The sequence below is a fragment of the Danio aesculapii genome, chromosome 4, assembly GCF_903798145.1.
Source record: "Danio aesculapii chromosome 4, fDanAes4.1, whole genome shotgun sequence".
In the NCBI taxonomy this organism is placed as follows: Eukaryota; Metazoa; Chordata; class Actinopteri; order Cypriniformes; family Danionidae; genus Danio; species Danio aesculapii.
The window spans coordinates 50,804,497-50,830,772 of NC_079438.1; the positions used below are offsets into that span (position 1 = coordinate 50,804,497).

The 26,276-nt window shown below is 36.2% G+C and overlaps 1 protein-coding gene across 1 annotated transcript; it reads right to left on the minus strand.

Moving 5' to 3' along the window:
* Positions 1 to 6,372: 6,372 nt before the first annotated feature.
* wnt5b (wingless-type MMTV integration site family, member 5b) lies at positions 6,373 to 26,241 on the minus strand. The gene is made up of 4 exons (XM_056456004.1): positions 26,099 to 26,241; positions 24,667 to 24,914; positions 18,941 to 19,233; positions 6,373 to 8,281 (listed from the first exon to the last, which is right to left on the minus strand). Exons 1-4 carry the CDS (start codon positions 26,239 to 26,241, stop codon positions 7,823 to 7,825), a joined length of 1,143 nt encoding a protein of 380 aa, XP_056311979.1. The 3' UTR covers positions 6,373 to 7,822.
* Between the last annotated feature and the right edge of the window lie 35 nt (positions 26,242 to 26,276).

A 26,276-nucleotide genomic window follows, 5' to 3' on the forward strand; every position in this document is an offset into this window, starting at 1 on the left:
CACGTTATCGACTTGAAGGGCAACTGGTTTGACGGGATTTGTAGTCCGCGGGCGATTTGTTTGCGTATTGAAAGTTTTTAGTTTTGTTTAAAGTTCACTTAACTATCATACAACTATTTTAAAAAGAAATACCAGTGTTAATTTAAACTGAAACATTCAAGAATGAACCTTTGGATGTTGTCATAGCAGGTTGTAGATAAATATTGATAAGAAACTCTATGTTGACCAAAATGTTGTTTTGATTAATGGACAAACATGTCGCAGTGTCTTTAATGGTGACAACCCCGCTGTCAAGGGCCGTTTATGAACTGTACTTGCGATAGAAAAAGTTGGCATATACACTGAAATCCTTTCTTATCAGTTATTAAGATACGCTATCAGTGTTAAACCACTTCAGTTGTGCAATGATGGAATGTAGCCTTACTTGATTTACTAATGATGTAATCTATGACAAAGGTTGCAGATCAAATGCACTATGATCTTCATTGTAAATTATATATATATATATATATATATATATATATATATATATATATATATATATATATATATATATATATATATATATATATATGGATGGATGGATGGATGGATGGATGGATGGATGGATGGATGGATGGATGGATGGATAGATAGATAGATAGATAGATAGATAGATAGATAGATAGATAGATAGATAGATAGATAGATAGATATAAAAATGTAAAAACATATAATGTATTAATAATTGGATGTTAATAATTAAACACTTACATTTAATAAAAATACAGATAAATGAGATGAATAAGACATTCTTAGGGGCCAAGGACCACAGGTGCAGAGGCACCTTTTGTTTTCGTTAGCGTTCCTGTTATTATTATTCTACTGCTTCTGCTTCGTCTTCCGTCAAACTTGAAAGGCAGCTCATATAGCCGTATATAGCCAGAAAGTTGTATAATTTGGCACAATAATAGAGGGCAGTGTCATCATAAACCGTAGCAAACCTAAAGATTCTAGCTCAAACTCTCTAACGCCACCACTTGTCCATAGTTTCACTTATGTTTATCTTTATAACTTCCGAACCAAATGGGCAACAATCAAAAGACTTTTTTTCTTGGCTCAAGCTGATTCAAATGCACCCTGTGACATCATTTTCCATCATTAAATTTTCTTCGCTATTTCAAATTTTTTGTAAAATCTGTTTGAATAAACTCGTCTTAGGCCGTTTGTCTGATTTTCACCAAAATTGAATTACATGACCTACAGACCATGCTGACCAAAAGTTATGGAATTCAAAGTTGATTAGACCAACCATTTTTGTTTTAACTTGCGAACAAATCTAACGTAGACCTTGCTAAAATGGACTTACGGAGATATCTCCATAACACACCAAATTTGGTGGGTTTTATGACAACTATAGTCATAAACTATGGTTATCTGTAGTGGTCCAGAGATACAAAAAGTGGCTTTGTTTTTGCTTATAACTTCTCTACCGTTTTTCTAAGATTCATAAAATTAGTCTCTTTTCATCCGGCAGAGCATGCTGAGTCTGACGATGTCTGATTTTCCCATGTCAGCCATTTTGTCTGTCAGCCATTACATACGTTACATGTATTCAAAAACTCATTGTTTCACTTTGTCTGATGCTCCTTACTAACCTTGTTGCTTTTGACCTCTGAACTGCTTTGCTCATTCTGGCTCTGGACTGCTTTGCTCATTCTGCCTATGAAGTGCTTGGCCCCTTAGTTGCTGCTTGCAGATATATTTTTAAATGTTTTTGTATGTCTAGGCCATAATCTAAACTCAGCTGTTAATGAACTTTTTCACCTAAATTGTTTAAAGTTTAAGTTTATAATTTGTATAAAACAATTGTGTATCAAAGCAGAAAGTAAAAGAAAAATGAAAGTGTGCTTTCAGTAGCAGTGTCAGGATGTTTGTGTGGCAGTTTCCAGTCTAAACCAGCTCGTAGTTTGTCGTCTAACCATAAAACCACATTGAGATACCAAATAAGTCCTCTGTGCGCCATCCTGACATTAAAACAAGCTGATGGCCATTCAAATCATTAAAAAACTCACCTTTTTGCATAGCAGATGTTAGATGAGGGCGTGCAGACTGAACCCCACCTGTTAATACTTCACATCCCTGGTATTGAGCCAGAGCCACTCTCCCAACCTGTATGTGGAAATGGAGTTTGTGCCAGGTCTAATTAAATAACAAAAGCAGTGAGCTGCTCTTATGAACTGATGTTAGCAGTGAAACTAGTCCAGGCTAGTGAAAAGGAGGGTGTGAGCTGAAGTACAGGAATTTCAATTCAGATGTTAGTGTTTGGTGGGATTTAAAGAAAAGAAAGTGTCGCCCCACCCAGCAACTGCTCCAAAATCTATCCGTTCAGCAACACACACATGAAAAACTAGTCATTTCTTAGTAAATATCACAGTGGTCATGAACCATACTATAGTAAAGTGAATTTTACTGTATATATTATTGTTTTATAACACTTTTGTTAATCAATGCTACACCATATTGTAGTATTAAAGGGATAGTTCACGCAAAAATTTTAATTCAGTCATCATTTATTCACTCTTTACTTGTTTAAAATCTGTTTGAGCTTTTTTATTGAAGACAAAAGAAGATATTTTGAAGAAAGCTGTAACCATTCACTTCCATAGTATGTTTTTGCTACTATGGAAGTCAGTGGTATTCAGCTTTCTTCAAATGATCTTCTTTTGTCTTCGACAAAGTAAAAAACTTATAAAAGTTTATAACCACACAAAGGAGAGTAAATAGTGAGTACATGTTAGTTTTTGGGTGAACTATCCCTTTAAATAGTACTGATAATAAATACTGTAACATATACTACTTTAGTTTTTGACTACATTAAACTGTGGTGTATTGGAGTATACCCTATAGTTGTAGAAAACTTGATACAGCATTGGGTAATTAGTAAATATGTTACTATAGTTGTTGAATTACCGCAGAAAATGTACAACTGCCACAAGTACTTCAGTATGGTTCTACAACACTACAGCTGTGTTTCTCAACCACGTTCCTGGAGGACTACCAACTTGGCACATTCTCCATGTCTCCTTAACCAAACACACCTGATTCAGAACAACATCAGCTCATTAGTAGAGACTGAAAGACCTGTAAAGGGACAAAGGTGACATCCGAAACATGCAGTGTTGGTGGTGCTGGTTGAGAAACACTGTTTTAGCATACTATAACTTAATACATTGTTTTTTAATGTTTGCATTCATTCATTAAGAGAGAATATTGGAGTGTAAAGGTTATATAGTTTAGTTTACAGCGCACTGATACTGTATGCTTGCATCAGTAGAAAAAGATATGAGCAGGATTACATGACTCATCTTCATATCACTATGATATGAAGCTGAGTGCATAACCCTGTGACGTTATATGTGATAAATTGAAGGCCCATTCAAAGAACTGGAACTACAAAGATAACTATAATGATAACTGTATTAGCTATCCTCAGCAACATGCGATAACCTGCTGTTTTTTGTACATGCACGGCATTCGATTTTTGTGAAAATTTATCTACGATTATTATGTTTCTTAGCCTACACTGTTTTCATGTAAATGTAATTGTAATTTAATGTAATTGTTCATGGGATTAGAAAAATCAGTCCTGTAATTCCTGTCCAATCAAATCACACACAGGAGTTAAACCGCCTCAAAATGTACTACCTCAAGACATGGACGATTTATAATTGCAGCAAACTGTTTGAAAGCATTAAAAGTGTCCAAGTAGATGTCCAAAATCTTTACATGCGTTAACCCAGAGATGCTTTAGATGCATGTCACTTATGAGAAAATGACAGATGTTTACTGTATGATGACCGAAATGGACTTAAACACCCAGCAGGCACAAGACGTCAACATGGCGTCAGACTGACGTTGTACCCCATTTTGTTTGGAAATGAAAATCGGGTTGACATCAGAACCCAACATCAGGCCGACGTCAATGTCCAACGTCCAACCTAAAAATAACCCTAAGATCAATGTAAAAAAAAAATGTTTCATGAAATAAAAAAAATCCAGTGTGGCAAAATGCCTTGATATTGCCCACCATAACACTTTCAGTGCCCTCACAGTACACTTCACATAACAAAACAAAAAACAAAACACATAAACAAAATCTGAAACTTAACAAAGTTTTTGCATGTTTTCAGTCATGTATATTAACAGCTTTCTCCTACACATTTATTACATATATTTGTTATTGAAAAATTGTGAAATTTTGAGTTTCTGTTTAAAGAGTATTTCTGTGGTGGCTTGAAAAATGTATTAATGATTGTTTCTCCATGAAAGAGGAAGAGGTTATTAAAAAAAAGCTATCGCTGAATAAAATCATAGCCAGAATCCATCTACGTACCAATATTCATTGATGGTCATAGCGCCACCTGCCAGGAGAAGGGAGTTATAATGCATGTGCAAATTCCTTATGCACTGACAAAAGTATTGTCATCGTTAGATTCATTTTTTGGGGTGGGTGCAGGAGGTCTTCTGCAGAGTGGATGGCAACATCAACAGCCTGAGGTATCAAGACATTGGTGCTGCCCATTACATTACAAACCACAGGAGAGGGGAAATTCTTCAGCAGGATAGCGCTCCTTCTCATACTTCAGCCTCCACATCAAAGTTCCTGAAAGCAAAGAAGGTCAAGATGCTCCAGGATTGGCCAGCCCAGTCACCAGATATGAACATTATCGAGCATGTCTGGGGTAAGATGAAGGAGGCATTGAAGATGAATCCAAATGGTCTTGATGAACTCTGGGAGTCCTGCAAGAACGCTTGCTTTGCCATTCCAGATGACTTTATTAATGAGTTATTCGAGTCATTGCAGAGATGTATGGATGCAGTCCTCTAAGCTCAGGGGAGTCATACACATTATTAATTAGGTTTCTATTGCACTATGACTTTATATTCTATACTGGACATTATTTCTGTTAAGTGACAAGACTTCTGTCAAGGCAAAGTCAGACTTTACTGTCCTAATTAAATTATTAAAATCAAGGTATGATCATATTTTATTTTGGTAAAATAAGTGCAATCTATTGGCCTTTGCCTTTCATCTTAGCCACTTCTGATATCAAATGATCAACTAGATGTCAAGTTATTATTTGTTGTTTCTAAAACTTGGATAGGCAACAAGACTTTTGTCAGGTAGTGTATATACGTAAAATAAAATACCCCCTAAAAAAAATAAAAAAATATAAAAAAATCTTGTGTGCATCCCATTATTCTTGATGTGAACATGCCTGAAGTAATTCCACAAAGCACACAGAACAAATTCAAGAAAGTGAAGCAGCTGAGCAGGTAATAATAAACACTATTCATATTTTTTTAATATTACTGGTTTGAATGAGGTGGGAATACACACAACAAGCATATGATCACAGGGCAGCAAAAATAAGACGTTTCTTTTTTTGGAGTGACATGTCGAAGAGATGGTAAGTGTTATCTGCATATATGATGGACTGTTATATATTTACAAGTGTAAGTTTTTTCCTACAAAGCACTCTGGAATGAACAAAAGAGCTCATTGTGTTGTTCTGTGGCCTGACGGTGGGAGAGTTGGGCTCTGATCACTCATTCCATCCAGCGGCCAGTAATATTGTCTCTGCTAGCATATAAAACCCCAGTAAAAAGCTTCTTTTTATCAAAAAATAATAATCAGAACAATACATATGATGTATAAAATGAGAAGCAATTAATAAAATATAATCTGAACCACTAGTATTTGGTTACTATAATAGTTTTGCAGTCCTTATCACGTAGCCTTGATTCCCATCCCCTCCGATATTTTTTTTCTGTACCCAGACACACATTCATAACCATAAAGTTTTAACCAAAAAAAAAGTGACAGAACAAACACAATATTCTCGGTTCTAGACTGATTTCAAGATGCACTCTTAAAAATAAAGGTTCATAAAGGGATAGTTCGCACAAAAATGAAAATTCTGCAATCATTTACTCACCCCTGACTTGTTCAAAATCAAATCACACACAGGATGTAAATCGCCTGATAATGAACTACCTCAAGACATGGCCGATTTATAATTGCAGCAAACTGTTTGAAAGCATTAAAAGTGTCCAAGAGGATGTCCAAGACCTTTACATGCGTTGACCCAGAGATGGTTTAGATGCATGTCACTGATGAGAAAATGACAGATGTTTACTGTATGATGACTGAAATGATCTTAAACACCCAGCAGGCACAAGACGTCAACATGACATCAGATTGATGTTGTTCCCTAACATCGTGGGGACGTTGCATTTTGTTTGGATATGAAAATCGGGTTGACCCAATGTCAGGCCGACGTCAATGTCCAACATCCAACCTGAAATCAACCAAACAACAAACTTGTGTGGACGTTACCACTATGACGTCTATCAGATGTTGGATTTTGGTTGCCATACCTGATGAATAAATGTCAGTATTTGATGTCAATATGACACTGGTTTAAGATGTTGACTCGATGTTTTGGTCACTTTGTAACACATCCTAAAATCAACCAAATATCAACGTCATTTGATGTTGTTGTTGGACATCAAAATAAAGTTGTCCTTGAAATTGGCTAGACACTGAATTTTGGTCACATGACATCACAACCTAAATCTAACCTAATACTAAAACCTTATGACGTTGTGTGCCTGCTGGGAAATCACTAAATGCACTACATAATGTTACGTTTACACACATCCACATATTACATGTAAATGCATCAGCTTTTTACACCATAATACTCACTACTCACTACTCTTAAGTACTTTTGAAAGGGCTACTTTTTACTCAAACTTTGAGTAATATTTACAACAGATACTTTTACTCTACTTGCACTACATTTTTAGGAAAATAATGGTACTTTTACTTGAGTATGATTGTTCAGTACTCTTTCCACCACTGCAGGTTTTGTAACATGTGGAGGATGAGTACATGATGACAGACTTTTCATTTTTTGGGTGAACTATCCCTTTAGTTGGCGATCAATGGTTCCATGAAGAGCTTTTAACATCCACACAACCTTTTCATTCCACACGAGTTTTTTTTTTAACAGTGGAAAATGTTAAAAGTGTCTTCACACTAAGAAATAAATCATTCTTTTAAAAAGAGAACTGCCAAAACCCTCAGTTGGAACCTAAATGTTTAAGAGTGTCTATACGAAAGACCCTGAAACGCATCATTTTCATCAGATGAAGGATAATGGAAGGATTTTTAGTGTGTGCAAAAGTGTTGAACTCAGCATTCCTGCTTTCATCTTTCACGCGTCTCTCCAAGAGGAAATGCTCATGTGACTGGTAAACAGGCAGCATTCTGTTCTGGCCATATCTCTGAGATCATTATGACCTCACAGAATGCAGTGTCCGAGAATTCCGCATTCCGAAAGTTCTTAAGAGCTCTGACATCAGCAAGGTGGTGTGTGTGTGTGTGTTTAAGAATTGGAAGGCAAAGTGTGGCTGATGCGCCCCTGATGTTCTCCATCCTCTTTCTGCGCCTTTTCCTCGAGTCTCTAAAGAGTTTCTTGTAGCACAAGTCAAGAGTTCGTTCCTCTCGATGTGAGAGAAGCACAGCTTGAGCCGGAATGCATCACACTGGCGCCTCCTTTTTCATCAATGACGTCCAACGCGGATCCATTCCGGTCATTAAATTACTATCAACGGCACACGTACACTTATTTATATACTTTTAATTTGTTGCTATTTAATATATCATTTTTACATTTAATTATCTCTAAGTTGCCCCTCTGGGTCCGTTAAGGGTCCCGTTTCTTCTCCCGCTTAATTGCTCAGTGCGTCTGTCCCCCAGTTCTCAGGTCTGCTACTTGCACACGAACTGGTCCACCAGTGACGTGCAGCGTTTGCACTTGACATAGCAGCACCAGTGGAACTTGCAGTGGCAGCGCTCGTGCTTGTAGGTCTTGAACTGGTCGTACCCACGGCCGCAGCACATGAGCTCGCAGCCATCCATACCCTCTGAGGTCTTGTTGCACAGGCGGCCCTGAGTGCCCAGAGAGCCTGTGGTTTCATTGCGCAGGCAGTAATCCGGGCTGGGGTCGATGTAAACTAGATCTTCGCTTGTCGGTGGGTTGAATCGAGTATTGACCAGATCTAGTTTTCCGCGTCGGGTAATGCGCATGGCAGCGGCGCTGTCGTATTTCTCCTTCAGGAACTCTCCCACACGCCGGAAGTCAGCCAGCTGGAGCCAACAGGTTTTCAGGCTGCATGAGCCCGAGACGCCATGACACTTGCAGGCCACGTTAGCTAGATTATACACTGCCTTTAAGAGAGAGGGAGGGAGAGAGAGAGAGAGAGAGAGAGAGAGAGAAGGGGTATTTTAATGAGCAGTGAACCAAAGAATACACACATAAAGGGGATGCCAAACATGCACTAAAACTTTCATTGTCCAGAGTGTGTTTTTATATGACTGTTGAAATATATTGATGGTGTAGTTGTAAAAAGCAAGCACTGAAGGAGTAGATTGATGTTTTATTTTCATGGCATATTGCAGCTGTTTTGGATTTGGTCTGCATGGTAAAATCAGTTGGCTAGCATAGGAAATTGTACAACATTTTTTTAAATAGTTTTGAATTAGGAAAATGAGCGATTGATAATATTTTTTTAACCACGTACACAGTAATATATATATATATTTTTAGCAGTTGTAAAAACTCTCTGGGTCTGTGACGTCATTTATTTCTGCATTTTTTTTTTATTTTAAAGGTCTGTACTGACCCAATAGCCCATAAGTGGTTTCGTTCTCTCATCAGTTAGAATAGAATAACTTTTGCATAGATTATGAGAGTTATTTTCTTTTTTCCTTTGTTTACCACCTAAATGAATTACAGCAACCTACAGTAGACCACACAGAACCTAAAAGGTACTCTTTCAAATTTCAGTTTACAAAAAAAAAGACTCTTTTTTTGGAGGGGTTTATCATAACACAGACAACATATACAACTATTTTAATCACTTTCAACAATGTTTTATGAAAATTCAAAGGGTTTTCTTTAAAATTATACCAAACATTTGCATTTACACCACTGCATGTGGATTTGGGAAGCTTTTGAATTTGGGCAGGCAAAATTCAGGCAAAAACCCCAAAATAGCACTTGATTTTTAAAAGAAACAATATTTCTGCAGTCATTCTGACTGAAATCCTCAGGTTTAATTTAATGTGTGTCATTGTTTTAATTGAATAAGAATTTAAAACAAATAACTTTTCAGTCCTTCAAATATATCTATAAGTTTTTGTGAATAAAAATGGTAGAATTTCCAGCTATTATTGCTAGGCCTACTTTATTTTTCAAAGGCAACATGAATAGATATGAATAGAGTTCAGATGCAAAAACCTCAAAGTGCCATCTCACGTGTTCTTCTAAAATTAGCATTTTTTACAGCCGTTCATGCATATGTACAGTTAGTTTATTATTCAGTTATTATGTTCTGTTGTGGCATCACGGTGGCACAATGGGTAGCACGATCGCCTCACAGCAAGAAGGTCACTGGTTCGAGCCTCAGTTGCGTCAGTTGGCATTTCTGTATGGAGTTTGCATGTTCTCCCCGTGATCGCGTGGGTTTCCTCTGAGTGCTCCGGTTTCCCCACATTCTAAACACATGCGCTATAGGAGAATTGGGTAAACTAAATTGTCTGTTGTGTAGAGTATGAGTGAATGAGTGCGTATGAATGTTTCCCAGCGATGGTTTGCAGCTGGAAGGGCATCCGGTGCATAAAAAAAATATGCTGGATAAGTTGTCGGTTCATTCCGCTGTGGCAACCCCAGATTAATAAAGGGACTAAGCCAAAAAGCAAAATGAATGAATGAATGTTCAGTTATTTATTTATTTTATTATCTTATTCTTATTTCATTTATTTTTATTTTAGTTTATTTTATCTCATTATCTAGATTTTTATAGTGGTGCACAGTCCTGTGTTGTGTTGTCAATTTATGTTGTTTGATGTAGCACCTCGGTCCCTGGGGAACATTGTTTCATTTCACTGTGTATTGCACTGTATATTGTTGAAATGACAATAAAGCTAATTTGACTTGACTTGACTTAAGTTATTTCACTTGAAAAAGCAATAGAAAGAACCTTTTAATAGCCATAAATGTGAACTTGTTTAACCTATACACAGGTGTCTAAGACAAATGTTCATTTTAAAAGATTGCAGATGACATTTAGAGGATTTTGCATCTGAACTCTTGGTATATGAGATTATGGGGAGGGTTAATCTGTGAAATAATAAATATAAAAGTAAAAAATTAGTATTTTGTTAAAAAGAAACTCATACAACGAATAAAAAGGTAAAAAAAAAACTGTCAATAAAATTTTAGAATTAATATCAAACAATAAATGAAAAATCTGAAATGTATAATTAATAAAAGTGTTCTTGTATGCATTTACATTATGAATTTATACGTTAAATATTGTACATTGATTTTGGGGCCAGTAGAACTGACAAGTGTTCATTTAAATACTAGAATCATGCTATTAATTGTGATTTTTTTTATTTTTTTTTTTTAAGAATTCGCTCTCTCAACCACACAAACTTTTTCCTGACATTCATAGCAACAACACATAGTTTTACATAGAAGCAAAGTAATAGTTTGATAGAACAACAGCGCCCTCTGGAGGGCTCCTGAGTCCAGCGCCCTGGTCCAGAGACTGAACCTGTGGGGCCTCCTGAGGCCTTTGAGTTTACGGTCCCTTTACAAACACTAAGAGCGTTTAGAGAACAATGGACAGAATAGTCATTCTGTTCTAGAACACACAGAGCCTTCCTGCTGATTCAATTCAATGAAACCCCCAGCTGAATCAATACACAGACGCTCGGCATATTGTCGTACTAAACCAACGGCTGTTTTCCCTTTTCCTTTTTAATTATTTAACTTGTATCATTAACAGACTTAGGTCATTCCATGAAGTTGGTGCAGAAGGAGAAGGCTATATTAAATATATATTTATTTACAAATTTTAGAGAAACGATTGGCCAAAGGTAAGGATTCACTAAAATAACATAAAATGAAATCAATGTCATCCATGTCACTCAAAAAAAAAAAAAAAAAAAAAAAAAAAAAAATGAGTTCAAGTTAATTTGCTAATTGCTAACTACTGTAAAAAATGCTGAGTTCCACACAATCGATTTATGTTGAGGCAACATAAATCAACGTTTCATTGAGATTTTTGTAGTTTAAAATAATATAATGCATAAGAAATGGGCCATTCTACCAGAAACGTACATTACTGTGCTTTAAATAAAAACATAAATACAGTGAATAAAAAATATTTTATCCCAAAAAATGTCTAAAATGAACGGATTTTTGATTTCTGTGGGTTGTTTTGTAAAGCAACATGTCATTCATTTGGTTCTCAGATTTTTAGTCTTTATTAAAACACTTTACAACTTTGTCCTCAGCATAATTGGACCTACAGCTTTAATAGTTTTGTTGTGCTAAAAACTGTTATTTAGAAAAAAAACTTCAGAAATAGCAAGTTTAAGCAGTTATCATACACATCACTCGATTAAAAACATGAAATAATGAATAAATTCCACAAATAATTGTACAGTTGTTTCTGTCAGTCCTGTCAAATCTGCTTTAAATTTAACATAAAATGCATGCAATACACCTTTAAGGCTACGAGGAGAAGCTGACAGTGATCAAGGACGCATTCTATCATTGAATTGTATGATTTTTTGAGGACGACAAGCTTCAAAGGTCAGGTCCTGCCACATTTTTATAAGTGAAAATGTACATTTCTGGTTGAATGTCTAATATAGAGAAATAAGTCTGTAAAATATCAGAAAATGTACTGGCAGTTTATTAACGTTTTGTACAGAACAATACAACACCAACCCAAACAATATATCACTTTAGACTATTAATAATGCTAATTAAAGTCACCTTTTCAAATATTTCAAGGTTAAAAGTTGTTGAAACAAAGCTTGAGGTCCCCTAATGCAGCTCAAATCATAAATATATGGACTACTGTTTAATTGCGGATACTGTTTTACAGTGTACATAGAACTGCTCCATGTCTAATAACCCTTTGCCTTCCGATTCCATGTCTAACAACTTCTTAGTGAAATAAAAACAGGTTATAAAATGACCCACATTACTTCTTCACTATTGAGGCTGTGTAGGCTAGGCATTTTGGTTTAGTGTCCCGAACGAGAGCAACATTAAAGACATTTCTCAGTGTGTTTCTCTGTCATTTAGCTGCTCCTCCCTTTAACACCTCACGTGAGAACACTTAACGGTGGTCTTCAGCAGCTGTTTAATCCTCCTCCTTTTTTTACCTGCTCGCACACAGACATTAAGGGGAGTTCCAGCACCTTTCAAGTCTCTGTCATCACCGGCCCATCCTGCATACCTGTCTGCAATCCAGAAACAACACACACAGTTGTTTTTTTCATACTATCTCGCGTGTCAAGCTGCAGTTCCGCTATTTCGTCCCAATAAAGGCTTTGTGAGCAACATGTGCGCCCAACTGAAACTGCGCACAAATAAAGCCACCGCTTCTTTCTTTTATTCTGCCTCTCCTCCTCTGCTTTTCTCTTTTTTTGGTCAAAGTGGTCAAGGTGTGATGGATGGACGGGTGCATTGGAGCGTTTTGAGGACACGCATGCGGAGCACGGCACAATGGGATGGGGTCAGGGGCGTCTGTGGAACGGGGTCGAGGCGGAGCATTGAGACGCAACACTAGCAGCCCTGGAGGTGGAGAGATAAGAGACGCGGGACTGGAGGAAAGAGGCTAAAGTAAACAAAGAGAAATCTTTACTACGGGCTACAGTAAAACAAGAAAGTGTTGCAGGTTTGAAGGGGACAAGAATGTGCCTGTGGAAGTGTGATGCATCTTAATGTATTTATTTACTGTTTTACTCAGCTAAACATACACACACACACACACACAAGTTATTTCTTTAACTAATTCAATCATTCATTCATTCATTCATTCATCGTAGTCCCTTTAATCATCAGGGGTCACCACAGCGGAATGAACCGCCAAACTTATCCAGCAAATGTTTTACACATCTTCCAGCTGCAGCCCAGTACTGTGAAACACCCACACACTCTCATTCACACACATACACTATGGCCAATTTAGCTTACCCAATTCACCTATACCGCATGTCTTTGGACTGTGGGGTAAACCGGAGCACCTGGAGGACACCCACGCCAACTCGGGGAGAACATGCAAACTCCACACAGAAATTGCAACTGATCCAGCCGGAGCTCGAACCAGCAACCTTCTTGGTGTGAGGCGATTGTGCTACCCACTGCACCACCGTGACGCCCTCTTAATTTATTTTATATTAGCTGCTTGGATTTCAGATTTAAATTAAATTAAAGCTTTTTAAACAATAGGTGGAAACCTGTTTACCGTGTTTCCTTCACCATCCAGTACCATTTTAAGATTTACATTGAGATATTTATACAAAGAAAGAGATGATACTGTTCAAACTGACATTAATAAGCGGTTTCAAAGTTTGGGGTCTAGCAAAAGCTGTTCAATCCATCAAATTTAATCTCTACTTCTCTACAAAGCTAATTTCATAATAATGTTTTAAGATCAAACCATGATTCAGTCAGTTTTTTTGGACAAAAAACGGTGTGTCCTCATTTTGACTACTGAGTAAACATGCGTGTCTGCAAACACAAAAGCTTTCAAACATTAGTAATGCAGATAAATTCACTGAATGAGTGAGACAGAAAGCCTTAGCGGTGCATTAAAATGCGTTACGCCTACATGTGTGTGTGAATGACTAATAAAGTGCTTTAGATGAAGGTGTGTGTGTGTTTGTCTCCGCCGCAGTTGATTTATAATGAAAGACACACAGAAGCAGGTGATCTTTATAGAGGGTGGAGGTACAGTCTGGGTCACCAGCCTTTGTGACCCACAGCACCGGAACCACACGCACCATCTTTCACTACAGCCTGCCCGTCCCGACACAGAGGGGCATCAGATACGCTTCTGTCGCCTAAAAAGCCCACCAAGGCTAAGCCTTTCCAAGCAAGACAAATCTACGACAAACAGGGACTGAAGAAAGGAGACGGCAGGAGTCCTGGGGGTCAAACCGCACCTTCAAATACACACACACAAACTCGCGCGCACGCACACACACTGAAAGAAAATATGCATAAATTTGCAGTTTTCTGTACTCTTTGATTCATGTTTTTATTTTTCCTATTTATTAATGCTTTTGAATTGCATTATGAGACCCTAATCTTTCTATCAACAACCTTTAACATTGAATAAATCAAAAAAATGACTTTTATTAACATTTGCATTAGTTTAAAGTGATAAATTGTCATGTTTGGTGTTGTATAATATGGTCAAAAAACCTCTCTATATTATTTCTTCTACATTATATTATTTTAAACTACTAACTTGTCAATAAAATTCACTTTGTTTAACTGTAGAGCTGAATTCTCAACATCAAAAATCGACAGAGCAGAGATTATAATCCCATAATGAAATTTACAACCGTAAATAAACAGAAAATACTTGTAAATAACAAATAAATAAATAAATAAAAATCTGGAAACTGTTAATTAACAGATATTTTTACAGGTTTTGTTGGTATTGGTGATTAATAGGGTGGGATTAAGGTGGGATTAATATAGGGTGTCATTTATTTTATACTGTAAAAATTATTGTCTTACCCTCCCTAACCCTACCTTGAAACTCAATGTATAAGAAATAACATATAAAGAAATAAATGTGTAAAATAACATAAAATGTACTGGCAGCTTATTACAAAGTTTTTGTACCATATTGTAAACCACCAGCCCGGAAAATATGTCACTTTAAACTATTAAAAATGTTAATAAAGCCACTTTTTAAGGTTAAAAGTTGTGAGAAAAAAGATCACGGTCTCACAATGTGATTCAAAAGCAGAAATAAATGAGGAAAACATAAAAACATGAATCAGAAAATATGGAAAACTGCTAATTTTTTACTGATATTTGTTTACAGTGTAGCTATATGATGATGCTTTATCTTTTTTTAATTCACAACTGTACAAAATGTGTCAATTGTGCAAACTTACTTTGATAGAAAAATCATATACTGTATTAAAGCGCTAAAAGGAACTTCTCTCTTGTTTACTTGTGATCTGATCAAACACAGCATCTTAAAACCAGGTATAAACGGCCAAAATTTAAAGGTGCTCGAGATATAATCTCCCCTCGTGCACATACGAAACCCGTCCAGACCTTGACCTCTTCACCTCTGGGAACCTCCAGGAGAAGAGCCAGAGATCTCAGATGTGCCATAACTCCAGAAAAGAGGCCCCCTCTTCTGTAAACAGCTTAAATACACTCATCTTCCCTAAGACAAACATACACGGCGGAGCTCTGCGCAAGGCAAAGCACCCGCACTGGCAGGCAAATGGACTTTTTATGGGGCCGCTTGGTTTTAAAAGCACTCAAATAACTGAGAGGATGAGATCGGGGTGTGGTATGACAAAGCGTGGGACTCGGAAAAAGGGACGGAGGAACGCATTCCTGTTTGATGGTGTGTTTTGGCAGCACATGGTGACATTCTGCAGTTCGTTCTTTGAGTTGGTTTTTATGCCCACCTGGACGTGGCAGGGGGGCCACTATTTGATGGAGCCACACACACACATACAAGCATACACACAAGCACACACACGGCTGGAAATTCTCCAATAATCCCTTCACCATATAGCTGTTCTATAAAACAGCAAGAAGCCGTTCAACAAGAAAATGTGCAGTGTCAGAGCTTTCCTGACTAAACCTATTTGCACACATCACCTCATATAAAAAAAACACAAAACTATTCAGTCTGGCATTGACTGTTCCATTCAATTAATAAGAGGGAGGAAATCTGAGCTGTGACACTAGAATAAGAGGGAATTAGAAACATTGCAACAAATTTTGACCACCTGACACTTAGCAGACTGCAAGGGCATTTGCTATTTGGTTACGTCCATTAAATTAGCTCTCTAAATGAGGAGCTGCCATACATTACTTTTTTAAATACACCTTTTTTTAAGGCAAAAGTAAGCTTTTCTTGTTCTGTGATAGGACTTCTGATAAGGTATAATAAATTGCAGTAAATGTTCAAACTACGTGCACTACAAAATTACTACAGTGTGTACGACAAAACCTCAACATGTAAATATTATGATAAGAAAATACATGTTTGCAACATCATTTACATAATGAGCTGGTTTGTATGGTTAATAATCAATGGAAATGAATGAGACTGTGCGTCTAGGACTGTAAGTAAGGAATGCTCAGTGTGATCCTGGAAATAATGCTGAATGAATGAAGTCACACAGCTAAGACAGTAAGTGAATGAAAAGAATGAGGATATCTATCATAATTGTAAGTTTTGGTAATATGCAGTGATATATAAGAACATCTTCTCATCTTGATGCATCTTCTCACAACACATCCCATATAACAATAATTTCTGGCAGTTTGAATGCATTGGACTACATGGCGTTTACACTACAAAAGCAATCATATCATGTTTTTTGAAGTGGCTGAAAAAGGAAAGGATGAGTTCCAGTTATACTTGTATATTTATACTTGTATATCCACCCACTTGAAATTTAATTGGCAAAAATGCAGTTGGCCTGATATATCAATGCATTTAGCAAAAGCCATTATCCAAAGCTACGCAAACTGATAAGTTCATGCTTTGCCTGGATGCAAAAACTCTTTATGTCTTAGCAGAGTCTTAAAATGTAAAAACCATTACTACAGATCACACACTAACCCCATCCCCCATTTTTACCTTTGGGAACATCTCCAAAGTATGATTTTTGCCAGATTTAACCAACTTCTAAAGACAATTGTGGACTCAAAGTAAAGCTAGGTAAACACATTCCCTCAACAACAGAGAGAGGATGAAGTAACTGTTTGTTATTGTGTTTGTGGTGATCTGAAGGAGACATAAGGGCTGCCTTTGGTTTATTCACGCACAAACATATCTAAAGCCGTGTTTATCCGTTTAAGTGTACATCTGGGCTGTTATTTCTCAACATCACAATAGAGGTTGCAACAGCTGTGATTCCGAAAGAAACACACCTTAACCAAACCAATACACAGAACACTGTATAAAAAAAACAAACACTGAAAGATGGATAATGGCCTGGCTGAAAATTACAAGTACATTTTCTGTATGTATATTTATGTATCAGCTGAAGGTGAAATTATTAGCATTGTTTTATTATTTCCCAAGAGATGTTCCTGGAGAAAGCCTTATTTATTTTAATTTGGCTGGAATAAAAGCCGTTTTAGGGCTGCACGTTCCTGACTAACATGAGAATCACAATATTTTTTTGCTTAAAATCAAGATCACAATTTTCTCATCATTCTGTAGTGTAAAATAAAGGTTCATATGAGTAGGCTGTTATATTGTTATTTTTCAAACATATGATGAGACAACAATAATAATATTAGGCCTATGTGTAGGTCTACTGTTGGTTAAAACGCTCAATTTTATGTAGACTTTGAATGATGGACTTGAACAGACTTTAAATATGTCCGGGATGTTAATTCACAGTGAAGTGATGACATCAGAATATATCTATTCATACTTCTCAAGTTAAATTATTGTGTTTGAGTCATATGCTTGCCATTTGTCATTGACAACATTATAAGACCATTTTTCCACTGGTAAAATCAAACATTTGATGTCAATATCAGATTAACTCCTGCATTATACTTAGCATTATATAGACTAGAGTAGTTACACTGACACTGTTTAACATTTATTTTCATGCACAACACTTTGTGTTCGCTATGAAAGAAAAAACATATCAAATCTTGTCATAATCATAACTGTAAAATGCGATATGGTCATGTAAAGTGGTTGCACTTTCACTGCCGAGTGCACTCATGTCATGGCTTCCGTCACTTTGAGGAAAAAACATACATGAAAGATGATACTTCCCACGTGGCTCCCAAATGATCACTATGTGTAACAAACTGAACATTATTTACATCTTTATTACCTGTTATTCACAGCCTATGGAGGTTCTGCTCACTAAAGTAGACATCACTCATGGGCGCATGCGCGTCCTCCCAGTATTAAACAAACAGTGCGTCAGAAATGACATTTTTGAGTGAATTATACCTTATAAATACAGTATGTGACACTTTTTACACCATTTGGAGGAGTCCATGTTGCTGAGTAACGAGTAAATGTGAAGACTTGTGAAACCGCCTTTACGCTTCTCTCCTAACCTTGAAAATATAATTGGCTGAATGGTAGGAAAGCTGAATTAAGGTCGTGTGAAGGAGTCTTGACACATATTTATGTTCTGATTCTTTAAAGAAACTCAAACAAAATATGTCTAACCCATTTGTAAGAACCACTATTTTATGACATGGGCATGAGTCAAAGGTTGAGCTGGGAGAAACCCCGGTACTATCTAAGTTCTCTCCCATTTGGGATAAAGCGTTATTCGTACCAGGGAAATCAGACATGGGTTTTAAGATGTGGTTTCAGAAAGGCTTACGGAAGATATCAGATCTTTATGAAGATAATATACTGATGAGTTTTGAAACCTTGAAGGAAAGATATAAAATTCCTCAATCTCATTTTTTTAAGTATCTTCAGATCTGTAATGTTATAAGATCTAAAACTCATTCATATCAGAGCCCGACCCTAAGAAGTTGAATCGATTTTTTCAATCCTAAGCAGTTTATAATTATTTTTTTATTATTTTAGGATCAAAATTATAACTTTTTTTAATTTTGATACATCTGCCTTTATATATATATAATCTAATATCTATATATAATCTAATATCTGCCAGTATATTACCTGTTTTTCATGAATTTTTCTCTCAGTGTAGATACTTGCATGAAACCAAACTGGCATTTTAATGCCTAGTATGGCATCCACAACCAAAAATAAGAATGCAGATCACTAATGTGTGTGTTTATTTCCTCACCATTCTCCCGGCTTCATTGTTCTGGATATTCATAAGCGTGCGTCCGTGTTCGACCGATCCGCGTGGGTAGTTCTTCTCACGCTCACGGGCATCCACAAACTCCCGGGCAAAGCGGTAGCCATAGTTGACGTTGTCCCCACAGCCGCCCCACAGCCAGTCTCTGGGCAGGTCTTTGGGACGAGCTGCTCGACTGCAGCCACAGGTGGAAAGCTCACCTTCACGGCATGCTCGACTCACAGCATTCACAACACCTGCTGCGCTGATGGCGTATGTAAAAGCTGTTTCTCTGCTGCCTGCACAAAACACACATGAACACTTGCTGTAATCTGGAAACATTCCACTAGGGCTGTGCGATATTGGACATTGAAATATTTAGTTTGTCTGTGGACAATTTTACCAGAAAGCCTGAACAGCTCTGTTTGGCAAGAATTTAGTAAGATTGATTTGGATGATTCTGTAGAGGAGTAAATCGTGCATTAACAATACATAAACAAAATAAAAGCACAGATAAATGTGAACTAGACAGCATGTTGTGCTTTTCTGGGGAATCGAACAATACTTAGGCACAGCAATTGAATAACCAAATGTAAAAAATACACTGTGTGGTCTTCACTGTAAAAATAATTCAATACAAAAAATCTGTTAAAGGTCCAGTGAAATTAAAATAACGTTATGTTAGATGTCAGTATCAATATGCTACTCTTCGAGTATCTATAAGCTAGTGTGATACAACACAATGACAAAAATCACATTTAGAAGATATAAAACCGATGCAAACATGTAAAGCTCGAAGTCTGTCACTTCCGCATAAATGGATAATCGATTTTTTTTCACATCACCTCATACTTTCTCATAAAATCTTGACCAATCAAATGCTCTATTGTCTGACATGCCCCGCCCCCTTCAAGACACTTCTCATTTGCTTTTGATTTGATGCGCTTGATTCCAACCACTCTCACTGGCAGACGTGATAAAACTAAACACTATTGGTTGTTTTGTTTTTTTTAAAGGGAGAAGTTACACTATGTCCACCCTCTTTCACTCCATTATGGATACATTCTGCATGTGTTCTGAAATATTTCTCCTGGATTCTAACATACAAACTCAACATTGCACTTCCTGCGATGTGACTATTGCAGATGCGTGCATTGCAATATCGATGCTGAAACAATATATTGAGCAGCCCGACATTCCACTGAGAGAAGACACTTTTGCTAAATCATCCAACTCCTTGGTAAAGTATTTTTCTTGATTATTCACTTAGGAAGTTAGGGAACGAGTAAAACAACTCCAGAGCCCCACAGATGGTAACAATCTTTCTAGTAAGCCCTGCAGTGAGAGATAAGATTATCAGAAACGTGTGCACGTACAAGGACAGCTCTTTTTCATTGTTTCAGTTTTGTGTACATCTCAACATAACATAACATAAACACAATTAGAATTCACTTGAGTTTTGGTCACATGTGCCATATGATAAATTCCTGCCAAACAGGCATTTGGTTTGTAAAAATCGGTGCTCTTATTCGCATCTGTTGTGCATGTGTTACCTGATTTTTTTCCCTCCATCTAATAAGCCATCTGGAATGCAGATTTCACATACCTCAACAGCACAGGCAATACAGTTTAATAGCGTTTAACGTTTAAAAGCTGTTTAAACATGTTAAAAAGTGCTGGTACAACCATATTTAGAGATAAGCACGTTGTATCAATGCTCGGCGACACAGCAATTAAGAGAGGAAATTTGTCAAACAAAAAACTGCAGGCCTCGAGAATTCCTCTTTAATGATCCGGCCTTCCTCAATGCCTTATTGAAAATGAACTTGCCCCTGACTAAACAGACTACAAGTAACTGTTTTTGTGCATTAGAAAACGCACAAATGCACAACAACAGCGTATAAGGTTTGGGGTGTACCAAACTTCACTTGTTTTTACAAGTAATTTTATGACAATAACTTAATAAATCAGCAAATACAATTCAATCAGTTATTAAGCAACCAAGCTTGGAGATGAAACTGGCTCATAATTTATTTTTTTCATTTTTCATTATAATTATTTTAGGGGTTTTTCACCTTTAATTTGGATAGGACAGTGAAGGTTACAGACAGGAAAGTATTGGGAGCAGAGTAAGGGGAAGGGTCGGTAAAGAACCTCGAGCCAGGAATCAAACTCAGGTCGCCGTGAGCACTATGGTGCTGTTTGTTGGCACACATAACCACTAGGCTTTGGCACCAACAAAACTGGCTCATAATTATTCTCATGAGTATTGTTCCCAGTGTGATTTAGTGTTTACAGTTTCACCGTTAGTTTTAGTTTGGACAAAACATGGAGAAAGATATTCGATTCAGAGCAAATTTGGGAATAAATTTTATATTCCGAGGCTGAACATTTTCAGTCAGATTGGATCGATAGACAGATAGACAGATGGACAGACAGATGGACAGACAGATAGACAGACGGACGGAAGAACAGACAGACAGACAGACAGATAGACGGACAGACAGATAGATAGATAGATAGATAGATAGATAGATAGATAGATAGATAGATAGATAGATAGATAGATAGATAGATAGATAGATAGATAGATAGATAGATAGATAGATAGATAGATAGATAGATAGATAGATAGATAGATAGATAGATTCTAATTACATTATGAAAACTGTAGTCAGTAACGTAATTTAAATTCCTATTTTCCAACTACTTCTGATATCCGAACCGATATAAGAGATCCTCTGTACCTGTCTCTGTGGGTTTATTTAACAAGAGTTTATCTTAATTATCATTATAATTATTGTAATTATAGTATTTTGTACTGTTTTTATCGTTTGTTTTTATATATGTTTGCAGCAATATGGTGATGCCCATAACTAATTTCCTGTCAAGGACAATAACGTTAACTTACTTTACTTGCTTGCTTACTTTTGGCTTAGTAAATTATGACAATCTATTAACCTTATTCTTCACATACGAGCGGTCGCAGCCATTGGACTCTTTTTGGCATGAGACTTCCGGTCTCATTCACTTCCATTGATTTTTAGACATTAAAAACAGCTTGTTATGCTGCGAACTGATATTTTTAAATTATATTACTTTACTTTTTATGTATAGTCATGAACTTTGTAGAGCAAGTATATATATGTCGTTAATTAACTCTAGTCATTTCTCCCATAGCCAACTGAAATTTCCAACTAGGATTTCTTAGTGTAATTTTTAATCGTAACAACCTAATTACAGTTATCACACACTACAAGACTACGTGTTATCAGTTACTGTATTTAAATGAATCAAACAAAAAGTTATTTTCTTTCCTGTACTTATGGCAAAACAGCAATTTCTTAATAAATCACACTATAAACGATATTCACTGAAATAATTATGCACGACTAATATTCAAGCTTGCTTGCTTAATAACTGATTAAATAGTATTCACTGATTTATGTATTAATTAAATAAATAAAAATGAGCTTGAGTACTGCACAGCTTTTTCTGGGAAACGATAGATAGATAGATAGATAGATAGATAGATAGATAGATAGATAGATAGATAGATAGATAGATAGATAGATAGATAGATAGATAGATAGATAGATAGATAGATAGATAGATAGATAGATAGATAGATAGATAGATAGATAGATAGATAGATAGATAGATAGATAGATATGAAAATTATACAGAAAGACTTCTGGAACTCATTGCAATACTATTTAAAATGACATGAGACTGTTTCATTGCACCAAAACAAGCAAACAAACACACAGACACAGACACACGCACACACACACACACACAAATCGGCGCGTGTAAACGGGTGTGTACCTGCATTCCAGCGATGCGCCTATTGAATTCGGAGGGCCACTTTTATTGGCCTATGGTGCCCAGACTTCAAATAGAGTCCCGGATATCCCGACTCTGTGTCATCGTGTCATTGCATTTCAAAAGCGACGCTGGACAATAGCCCGACTAACACCTCAATATAAACCTCGCGATTGACTGCAAATAAGTCCCGTGCTATTTGGGGGGCACAAGAGGGGGCATGTCGCGCCTTACACCTTGTTTCACTGATGAGCGGAACTAACACTCAATTGAGGCAACGAGCGCGGTCTTCTGTGGGAGAGCGACACGCATACAGGAGCATGCATTCCAGTACACAGACATTGCTTTCGCTTTATGCATGATGCATGGGTGATTGACGCGATATGAAACACCTTTATTCGTTAAATGTGCTATTTGCATTCGGTGCACTAACTAGTATAGATCCCTCGTTATTTTAAATAAACAATGGCATATAAAAATCAACAAACTAATGTCAAGAGCACAACGCGTAAATCTCACGGTTAGCTGAGTGCGTAACATAAACAAGCACACAAAACTAGGCTATATATATATATATATATATATATATATATATATATATATATATATATATATATATATATATATATATATATATATATATATATCACGTTAAAACACTCAAGCAACGTAAAACACTAGGCTGATGCGAATTAGACACAAAAATAACCAATGAAACTACATAAATTTAATAATTTAGGCAATCAGAAAGCGTTTGTAAAAGCAGTCATGTGGGTTTTGTTCACAATAATAACCAATAGGATACATTCAAGCTGCTGAACAAAACGTTGCAATCAATAAAGCAGAATAATTAAATATGTAGAGGACAATGCAATAATCAATTCATATTTTATATTGATTTATAACTGGTAGACTACAATCAATAAGCTGACTAAAAATGAAAATTAATTTATTAATATGAGAACTTTAATGTTTATATGCATTTTGATCATTTATGACAGAAGCAAGAACATGATAAGACCCTTTAATATCCTCCAACTACGGCATAACTACATTTTTTACTTATTTCTGAAGCTTCTTAATTCCAACCGGAAATAGACAACTGGCCATGTGGCTTTTTAGGCCTACATCAGTCACATGTTAAAGACAATGTGTAGTTTCAGTTATTGTTGATAACTTCTTTGGAGTCTGGACAAAATACTTTAACATAAAACTACTTTAAAAATACATGCATTCAAAGGTTCAAGATTTATTATTTTGCATATCAGAAATTTAGATACTTGTTTTCAGTGCATGTGGGTCAAAGACAATACGTCCCATGTTGTCTGCATCAAACTATATTTACAAAAGTGACTTTATGAACACATAAAGCATATTAAATACAAATAAAAATGCCCGATTAAATGTTGCAAATCACTTTTGTGTAAATACAATGTCAAAATATTGGTGAAATAAAGTTTGACAGTCATTCAGCATGACAGACACATTTATGTAAATAATAAACAACATACTTCTCTTGACTAGTAAAAAGAATAAGTCATCATACAAAATTATATGATATTTAGAAATAATAACAAATGTTAGGCTGGCAAGTGGGTCATTTGAAGGATAGATTTAAGAATAAATATTTAAACTTCTCATATACATGGTGCCAATGCAAAAACTGTCAGTATGTGGCATTCAGTTTTTGATGTTGTGTCATCCTTTTTATAATCTTTGTAAATTTTCCTTGTCAAAACTATTTTATTGACTTGTTTTATATTTTATTTTATTTTTTAATTCACTCATCTTTTGAAGTCTAAAGATGGCACCAAATAATTGTTATTCTGAATAAACCTAACAAGATATTTTGGTATATGATTCACTTTTTTAGCCATATACATTTAGTGATCATCAGGTCGACTCACCTATATGCATGACACGGCCAAACACTGATGTGTTGTCCACTGTACTGCAGTTCCATCGCCTCTGTCTGAACTGATACTGGCACTCCTTGATGCCCGTCTTCGCCCCCTCTCCAATATAAACCATGTGGTCCTGATAGAGCTGGCAGAGCTTCCTCTGACCCTGAGATAGGCCAGTCAGCTGGCTGCACAGAGGCTGTGCTCCAATGATGTACATCTCCGGTCTCTGGATGGGGTTCATGGCTAATGACCTGAGAAAGCAAGAGCAAAGCTTCCACCATCAGCTAAATATAGCACAGGATTAAATATGCACGACTATTTGTGACTCTAAATTATTGTTTATAATGTAAAACTTCATCAGGCCATCCTTATGATGTCTTTTTAATTGCAATGTGAGCAATTTTTTTTTTCTTGCACATATGGCAGTAAACAGGGTTTCTGCAGGTTTAAGATGTCAAGTCAAATTTGAGATGTTTTAGGACCATTTTAAAGACCATCGTGAAAGAAATTTAAGACTTATACAGGGCTAAACACTAAATATTTTTTTCTAATGGCCCGGTTACTTCAGTAAATAGTTTTTGTATCAACAGAAGATCATGTAAAGCTATGTGTTGCTTTAGTTTTTATTTTTCCCCTGATTAGGGAGTTTAATTCTGAGAATTTGCTGTAAAATGTCAGATTGCTGTTGTGAATTGTATCTTTTTGCAATAAAAAAACTTAAATATAAACCAAGAAAAGTTTTAAGATTGATTATTGGTGATTGGGTCAGCAGCTTTACTTGGACACAGGGAAATTAAGACTGGTTTAAAATTATTTAAAACCTACAACACAACATTTGACTGAATTTAAGACTTTTTAATGCCAAAAATTTTGTTTCGAAACAATCCTTTGTTCTTCACTAAGTCAAACTCCACACACTGTTTAAACATGTGTGATCACTATGTCATGGCATCACTTTTATGTTACATTAACAAAGTTTCAAGTAAGTTAATTAGCTATTTAAACATAATGCAGAATCAAAAACAAGTTTCAACATGTTTCAAGTTTTATGTTTTAATATTCAAATTTAAGTGATATTAATTTAATTTAAAACAAATTGCACCATCAATTTGATCAATGCATTTCATCTTTACAACATACAAATCATTCCCTTAATTTTACAGTTTAGATTATATTTATTGTGACCACTGCACATCTTAAATTATCAAGTTGAAAACCGTCGGGAAAACCTGTTGTCCATGTTGTGTTGAATGCCCTTATTTACAAACAGTTTGGCCATTTGTTGCCCAAGGTAAATATTGTGACAAAGCCTCCACATTTGTTCTGAGCGAATAGTTTTGTTGTGCATCATTTCATCACACACAAACGCGCATAACTTATGATATCTGCGGAAAAACGTAACTTTGAATAATTTGCAAACACAATCATTTCTTACCACCACGAGTTGGCGACCACCAGCAGCTGTGAGTTGCAGACGATGAGGGTCACTGCCAGGAGTAGGTGTCCTTGGTTCATTCTCACATCCATCCTTCCTCCTCCAAGAAATGGAAATGCGAAGCGCCTCCTCTGGGGAAACATTTAGGAAATGATAGTAATCCGTTCGAAGGAGCCGT